At 47.3% G+C, this 8,341-nt stretch overlaps 1 protein-coding gene across 1 annotated transcript in view; it reads left to right on the plus strand.

Annotated features, from left to right (window-relative positions):
* The window catches only part of LOC130587378 (ectonucleoside triphosphate diphosphohydrolase 4-like), a 10,920-nt gene extending 3,512 nt beyond the window's left edge, over positions 1-7,408 (plus strand). The window contains 5 exon segments of the mRNA XM_057388355.1: positions 201-223; positions 1,028-1,156; positions 2,638-2,804; positions 5,576-5,900; positions 7,072-7,408. Coding sequence (XP_057244338.1) covers positions 201-223; positions 1,028-1,156; positions 2,638-2,804; positions 5,576-5,900; positions 7,072-7,224 — 797 coding nt within the window. The 3' untranslated portion in view covers positions 7,225-7,408.
* Positions 7,409-8,341: the final 933 nt, after the last annotated feature.

Below are 8,341 nucleotides of genomic sequence, written 5' to 3' on the forward strand. Positions count from 1 at the left end.
CCAGATGTTGGGATGCATTTCCAGCCAGATGTTTGGGGGAGATGGGGAATTCCCAGCCAGATTTTGGGGATTGATGCATTTCCAGACAGATGTTGCGCCAGAAAATGGCGCATTTTCAGCCAGATGTTGGGGCTGTTCTTAGCCAGATGTTGGGGAATTTCCAGCCAGATGTTGGGATGCATTTCCATCCAGATGTGGGGGACTGGAGCATTTCCAATCAGATGTTGAGGCTGTTTCCAGCCAGATGTTGGGATCCATTTCTATCCAGATGTTTGAACATTTCCAGCCAAATGTTGGGGCCAGATGGGGAATTTCCAGCCAGATGTTGGGAACAGGAGCATTTCCAGCCAGATGCTGGGAGGATATTCCTGGCCAGATGTTGGGGCTGTTCCCGTCCAGATGTTCTCTCCACTCCCACAAATGGCATCTCCTGCTCTGGGCTTTCCCTGGCTGCATCCCCGTGATTATTTTCCCCATTTCCTGATCATTTTCCCAGTGATTTTTTCCCCGTTTTCTGATGATTTTCACAGTGATTTTTTCCCCATTTCTCACTAATTTTCCCAGTGATTTTGCCGGTATTTTTCCCCCATTTTCTGGTGATTTTTTTCCCATTTCCCTATAATTTTCCCAGTGATTTTCCCACTGATTTTCCCACTGATTTTCCTGATTTTCCCAGTGATTTTTTCCCCATTTCCTGATCATTTTCCCAGTGATTTTTCTATGTTTCACATTGATTTTTCCCCGTTTCCTGATGATTTTCCCAGTGATTTTTCCCCATTTTCTGATCATTTTCCCAGTGATTTTTTCCCTATTTCTCACTGATTTTCCCTGTGATTTTTCCCCATTTTCTGACAATTTTTCCAGTGAATTTTCCCCTGTTTCCCACTTATTTTTTCCCAATTTCTCACTGATTTTCCCAGTGATTTTCCTGGTCATTTTCCCATTGATTTTTCCCCATTTTCTGGTAATTTTTCCCCATTTTCTGATTTTTTTCCCCATTTTCTGATCATTTTTCCCTGTTCCAGAGGACGAGGCAGTGGTGGAGGTGCCCATCCCTGGCAGTGAGCACCGTGATCCCGTTTTCCGCCGGAGAACCGTGGGGATTTTGGACATGGGTGGTGTTTCCACGCAGATCGCCTACGAGGTCCCCAAAAGTGTAAGCTTTGCCTCCCCACAGCAGGTCATTATCCACAATTCCCTTCCCTCACAATTCTTTTCATGGTTTTTCCTTCCTTTTTTATGCCTTTTCCTATTTCGTGCATTTTCCTTCCCTTTTTATGCTTTTTCTTTCCTTTTTTATGTCCTTTCCTTCCTTTTTTAATGTAATTTCCTTCCTTTTTTATGCCTTTTCCTTTTTTGTGCATTTTCCTTCTATTTTAATGCCTTTTTCTTTCCTTTTTTATGTCCTTTCCTTCCTTTTTTAATGTAATTTCCTTCCTTTTTTATGCCTTTTCCTTTTTTGTGCATTTTCCTTCTCTTTTAATGCCTTTTCTTTCACTTTTTAAGATTTTTTCCTTCCTTTTGTTTGCGTTTTCCTTCCTTTTTTATGTAACTTCCTTCCTTTTTTTGTGTCACTTCCTTCCTTTTTTAATGCCTTTTGTTTTCTTTTTTATGCCTTTTCATTTTTTATGCTTTTTTCTTCGTTTCTTAGTGCCTTTTCTTTCCTTTTTTATGTGTTTTCCTTTTTTTTGCCTTTGCCTTTTTTCTGCCTTTTCCTTCCTTTTTTATGCCTTTTTGTTTAAAATGCCTTTTCCTTCCTTTTTTATGTCATTTCCTTCCTTTTTTATGTCTTTTCCTTTTTAATGCCTTTTTCTTCCCTTTTAAAGCTTTTTTCTTCCTTTTTTTTGCCTTTTGCTTCCCTTTTGATGCTTTTTTTTTCCTTTTTACTGCCTTTTTGAATGTTAGGATTTGACTGATTCCATTTTCTCCTGATTTCAGGAGGAAAAATCTGCTGTTGGAATTCAATCTGGCCTGTGAAGTTTAATTTTTTTGTCTCACTGACCCCGTTTATTCCTGATTTCAGGAGGAAATGGCCAAAAATCTGCTGTTGGAATTCAATTTGTACTGCAAAATTTAATTTTAAGATCTCACTGATCCCGTTCTCTCTTGATTTTGGGAGCAAATGGCCAAAAATCTTCTTGCAGAATTCAATTTGGGCTGCGAAATTTAATTTTTGGGATCTCACTGATGCCATTTATTCCTGATTTCAGGAAGAAGTGGCCAAAAACCTCCTGGCAGAATTCAGTTTGGGCTGCGAAATTGAATTTTAGGATGTGACTGATTTCAGGTGGAAATGGCCAAAAATCTGCTGTTGGAATTAAATTTGGGCTGCAAAATTTAATTTTAGGATCTGACTGATCCCATTTTAACTGATTTCAGGAGAAAGTGGCCAAAAATTCAGTTTGGGCTGCAAAATTTAATTTTAGGATCTGACTGACCCCATTCTCACCTGATTTCAGGAGGAAGTGGCCAAAAACCTCCTGGCAGAATTCAACCTGGGCTGCAAAATTGGATTTTAGGATCTCACTGATCCTATTTTGTTCTGATTTCAGGAGGAAAAATCTGCTGGCAGAATTCAATTTGGGCTGCAAAATTTATTTTTTTGACCTCCCTGACCCCATTTTCACCTGATTTCAGGAGGAAGTGGCCAAAAACCTCCTGGCAGAATTCAATTTGGGCTGCGATGCCCACCAGACCGAGCACGTTTACCGCGTCTACGTCGCCACTTTCCTGGGGTTCGGGGGCAACGCTGCCCGCCAGAGGTACCAGGAGAGCCTGGCAGCCAGCACCCTGCTCAGGAACAGGTGTGGGGGATCTTCGGGGGAATTTGGGGGGTTCCAGGCTGGGGGGAACGGGATCGGGGCGTTCTGGAGGGTGGGAGAGGGCTGGGGGCTGTGGAGAGAGATTTTTGGGGAAAATTGAGGAAAGGAAAGGGGGTTTTTGGAGGAGCTGGAGGGGCAGGACAGGGAGTAATGGGATCACCAGAAAAAGGTGAAAAAGGAGAAACTGAAGTTGGGTTTATGGGAAATTGAGGCCTGGGAGGGTGGGAATGGTTGGGGTTTGTGGGGTGAACTCGTGGTGTTTTTTGGGGAAAATCAGAGAAAGGAGAGGGGTTTTGCAGGAGCTGGAGGGGCAGGAAAGGGAATAATGAGGTCACCAAAAAAAGGTGAAAATGGGGAAATTGAGGTTGGGTTTATGGGAGGAATTGAGCCCTGAGAGGGTGGGAATGGTTGGAGAGGGCTGGGAGTTGTGAGGAGAGATTTTTGGGGATAACGGGATCGGGGCGTTCTGGAGGGTGGGAGAGGGCTGGGGGTTGTGGGGAGAAGTCGAGGTGTTTTCATGAAAAGGGAAGGGAAAATCAGCAGGAAAAGGAGTAATGGGGTCAGGAAAAAAAGGTGAAAAAGGGGAAATTGAGGTTGGGTTTATGGGAACCATTGATCCCTGGGCATCCAGACCGGTCTCAGCCCTGACTCCCCATCCCTGGATCTGTCCCTGGAGCAATCCCATTTTCTCCACCCCATAAATCTGATTTTCCCCAGAGTTCTCGGCACCCAGACGGGTCTCAGCCCCGACTCCCCATCCCTGGGATAATCCCAATGTTCTCCATGGTTCTCCACCCCATAAATCCGAATTTCCCTGCAGAGCCCTGGGCACCCAGACCGGCCTGAGCCCTGATTCCCCATCCCTGGATCAATCCCATTTTCTCCACCCCATAAATCTGATTTTTCCTGCAGAATTCTCGGTACCCAGACGGGTCTGAGCCCCGATTCCCGTCCCTGGATCTGTCCCTGGATCAATCCCAGTTTCTCTATTCCATAAATCTGAATTCCTCCCATCCCNCTCCTGGCAGAATTCAATTTGGGCTGCGATGCCCACCAGACCGAGCACGTTTACCGCGTCTACGTCGCCACTTTCCTGGGGTTCGGGGGCAACGCTGCCCGCCAGAGGTACCAGGAGAGCCTGGCAGCCAGCACCCTGCTCAGGAACAGGTGTGGGGGATCTTCGGGGGAATTTGGGGGGTTCCAGGCTGGGGGGAACGGGATCGGGGCGTTCTGGAGGGTGGGAGAGGGCTGGGGGCTGTGGAGAGAGATTTTTGGGGAAAATTGAGGAAAGGAAAGGGGGTTTTTGGAGGAGCTGGAGGGGCAGGACAGGGAGTAATGGGATCACCAGAAAAAGGTGAAAAAGGAGAAACTGAAGTTGGGTTTATGGGAAATTGAGGCCTGGGAGGGTGGGAATGGTTGGGGTTTGTGGGGTGAACTCGTGGTGTTTTTTGGGGAAAATCAGAGAAAGGAGAGGGGTTTTGCAGGAGCTGGAGGGGCAGGAAAGGGAATAATGAGGTCACCAAAAAAAGGTGAAAATGGGGAAATTGAGGTTGGGTTTATGGGAGGAATTGAGCCCTGAGAGGGTGGGAATGGTTGGAGAGGGCTGGGAGTTGTGAGGAGAGATTTTTGGGGATAACGGGATCGGGGCGTTCTGGAGGGTGGGAGAGGGCTGGGGGTTGTGGGGAGAAGTCGAGGTGTTTTCATGAAAAGGGAAGGGAAAATCAGCAGGAAAAGGAGTAATGGGGTCAGGAAAAAAAGGTGAAAAAGGGGAAATTGAGGTTGGGTTTATGGGAACCATTGATCCCTGGGCATCCAGACCGGTCTCAGCCCTGACTCCCCATCCCTGGATCTGTCCCTGGAGCAATCCCATTTTCTCCACCCCATAAATCTGATTTTCCCCAGAGTTCTCGGCACCCAGACGGGTCTCAGCCCCGACTCCCCATCCCTGGGATAATCCCAATGTTCTCCATGGTTCTCCACCCCATAAATCCGAATTTCCCTGCAGAGCCCTGGGCACCCAGACCGGCCTGAGCCCTGATTCCCCATCCCTGGATCAATCCCATTTTCTCCACCCCATAAATCTGATTTTTCCTGCAGAATTCTCGGTACCCAGACGGGTCTGAGCCCCGATTCCCCGTCTCTGGAGCAATCACAATGTTCTCCAATGTTCTCCACACCAAAAGTCTGAATTTCCCCCACAGAGTTCTCGGCACCCAGACGGGTCTGAGCCCCGATTCCCGTCCCTGGATCTGTCCCTGGATCAATCCCAGTTTCTCTATTCCATAAATCTGAATTCCTCCCATCCCTGGAGCAATCCCAATGTTCTCCCAGTTTCTCTATTCCATAAATCCGAATTTCCCCACAGAATTCTCGGCACCCAGACGGGTCTGAGCCCCGATTCCCCGTCCCTGGGATAATCCCAAGGTTTTCCAAGGTTCTCCGCCCCATAAATCCGAATTTCCCCACAGAATTCTCGGCACCCAGACTGGCCTGAGCCCCGATTCCCCATCCCTGGATCAATCCCATTTTCTCCACCCCATAAATCTGATTTTCCCCAGAGTTCTCGGCACCCAGACGGGTCTGAGCCCCGATTCCCCATTCCTGGGGTTATCCCATTTTCTCTATTCCATAAATCCCCATTCCCCCGCAGAGTCCTGGGCACCCAGAGGGGTCTGAGCCCCGATTCCCCATCCCTGGAGCAATCCCAATGTTCTCCCAGTTTCTCTATTCCATAAATCTGATTTTCCCCACAGAATTCTCGGCACCCAGACGGGTCTGAGCCCCGATTCCCCGTCGCTGGACCCGTGCCTGCCGCTGGACGCCCGCGATCAGATCGAGCAGCAGGGGCTGACGCTGCACCTTCGCGGCTCCGGCGATTTCCAGCGGTGCCGGGAGCTGCTCCAGCCCTTCCTCAACAAAACCAACGAGACCCAGAGCTCCCTGAACGGCGTTTTCCAGCCCCCGCTGCGCTTCCATGACAGCGAATTTTATGGATTCTCCGAGTTCTATTACTGCACCGAGGACGTGCTGCGCATGGGCGGAGATTACAACGCCGCCAAGTTCACCAAAGCTGCCAAGGTAAGGTGAAAATGGGAGAAATTTATGTGAAATTGATGAGGGATTTATGGGAAATTTATGGGAAATTGATGAGAAATTGATGAGAAATTTATGGGAAATTTGTGAGAAATTTATGAGAAATTTATGACAAATTTACAAGAAATTTCCTTGAAATTTCCTCAAAACTTCCTCAAAATTTCCTCAAAATTTTTTCAAAATTTCCTTAACATTTCCTCAAAATTTCCGAGAAATTTCCGAGAAATTTCCTTGAAATTTCCTCAAAACTTCCTTGAAATTTCCGAGAAATTTCCTCAAAATTTCCTCAAAATTTCCTCGAAATTTCCAAGAAATTTACGAGAAATTTACGAGAAATTTATGAGAAATTTACGAGAAATTTCCTCAAAATTTCCTCGTTTCGAGTTCTTTCCTCAAGGATTTTGTTCCCAAAGTTTCATTTTATTTCTGGTTTTCACCTCTGAGGATGTTCCCGAAGTTTTTGAGCTCTACCGGGTGTTAATTCCACTGCAAATTCCAAGTGTGGATCAAAATTATTATGGAAAAAAACATGAAATTCGTGTTCTGCCTTATATCGCTGTTATTTTTTTGTAGTTTTTGGTATTTCAGTGTTTTATCCAGTGGGATTTTCCTTCTCCAGGCACAAACCCCCCTGGAATCATTCCCTTTTTCCCTTTTTTTCATTTCCCTGCACAAACCCCCTGCAATCATTCCCATTTTTTTCCCATTTTTCCCCATTTTTTCTCTTTTTTTTTTCCCTTTCCCTGCCCAAACCCCATTTGAAATCATTCCCTTTTCCCATTTTTCCCATTTTTTTCCCATTTTCCCCTATTTTTTTCTCTTACCCTGCCCAACCCTCTCTAGAATCATTCCCATTTCCCATTTTTTCCCACTTTTTCCCATTTTCCCCATTTTTCCCCATTTTTTTCCCATTTTTTCCCTTTTCCTGCCCAACCCCCCCTGCAATCATTCCCTTTTCTCCATTTTTCCCATTTTTTCCCATTTTTTTTCCCTTTCCCAACCCAAACCCCATTTGCAATCATTACCATTTTCCCTTTTTTTTCCCATTTTTTCCCATTTTTTCCCATTTTTTCCCATTTTTTTCCCACTTCTTTTGTTTCCCTGTACAAACCCATTTGAACTCATTCCCATTCCCGTTTTTTTTCCTTTCCCGCAGGATTACTGTGCCACCAGGTGGGCGGTGCTGCGGGAACGCTTTGACCGCGGTCTCTACGCCTCCCACGCCGACCTGCACCGCCTCAAGTCAGTGTTTGCTGCTCCCGGGAGGGGGAAAATCCGGGAAAAATCCCAAAATTCCCTGTTTGAATGAGCTCTGATGGGGCTGAGTGCTGAGCGGAGCTGATCCCGTTCTGACTGATTGATCCCGTTCTGGCTGATTGATCCCACTGTCCCTGATTGATCCCAATGTCTCTGATTGATCCCATTCTCCCTGATCCCAATGTCCCTGACTGATCCTACTCTCCCTGATCCCGTTCTCCCTGATTGATCCCAATGTCCCTGACTGATCCTACTCTCCCTGATCCCGTTCTCCCTGATTGATCCCATTGTCCCTGATTGATCCCATTGTCCTGATTGATCCCATTCACACTGATCCCAATGTCCCTGATCCTGTTCTCCCTGATCCCACTATCCCTGGCTGATCCCGTTCTGACTGATTGATCCCACTGTCCCCGATTGCTCCCATTCTCCCGGATTGATCCCAATGTCCCTGATTGATCCCATTGTCCTGATTGATCCCAATGTCCCTTATTGATCCCATTGTCCCTGATCCCATTGTCCCTGATTGATCCCATTGTCCTGATTGATCCCACTGTCCCTGATTGATCCCATTCACCCTGATCCCAATGTCCCTGATCCTGTTCTCCCTGATCCCACTATCCCTGGCTGATCCCGTTCTGACTGATTGATCCCACTGTCCCTGATTGATCCCAATGTCCCTGATCCCATTCTCCTCAATCCCATTCCCCTGACTGATCCCTGTCCCAAATCCTCTTTCCCCCTGACCAATCCCATTCCCTTGATCAATCCCATTCCCCAGTCTCGTTCTCCTGACGGATCCCTGTCCCTGATCCCAATCCCATTCTCCCCAATCCCATTCCCCTGACGGATCCCCATCCGCAGTCCCATTCCCCTGTCCCTGATCCCATTCCCATCCCCAATCCCTGTCCCCAATCCCATTCTCCTGTCCCCAATCCCACTCTCCCCGATCCCATTCCCCTGACAGATCCCTGTCCCCAATCCCATTCCCCTGTCCCCAATGCCATTCCCCCGTCCCCGATCCCATTCTCCTGTCCCCTAACCCATTTTCCCTGACCAATCCCATTCCCTGATCCCGATCCCATCCCCTGATCCCAATCCCACTCTCCCCAGTCGCATCCCCTGATCCCAATCCCACTCTCCCCAATCCCATCCCCTGATCCCAATCC

Source organism: Malurus melanocephalus, unplaced genomic scaffold (assembly GCF_030028575.1).
Source record: "Malurus melanocephalus ecotype Western Australia unplaced genomic scaffold, MMel_1.1 scaffold_1824, whole genome shotgun sequence".
Taxonomy (NCBI): Eukaryota; Metazoa; Chordata; class Aves; order Passeriformes; family Maluridae; genus Malurus; species Malurus melanocephalus.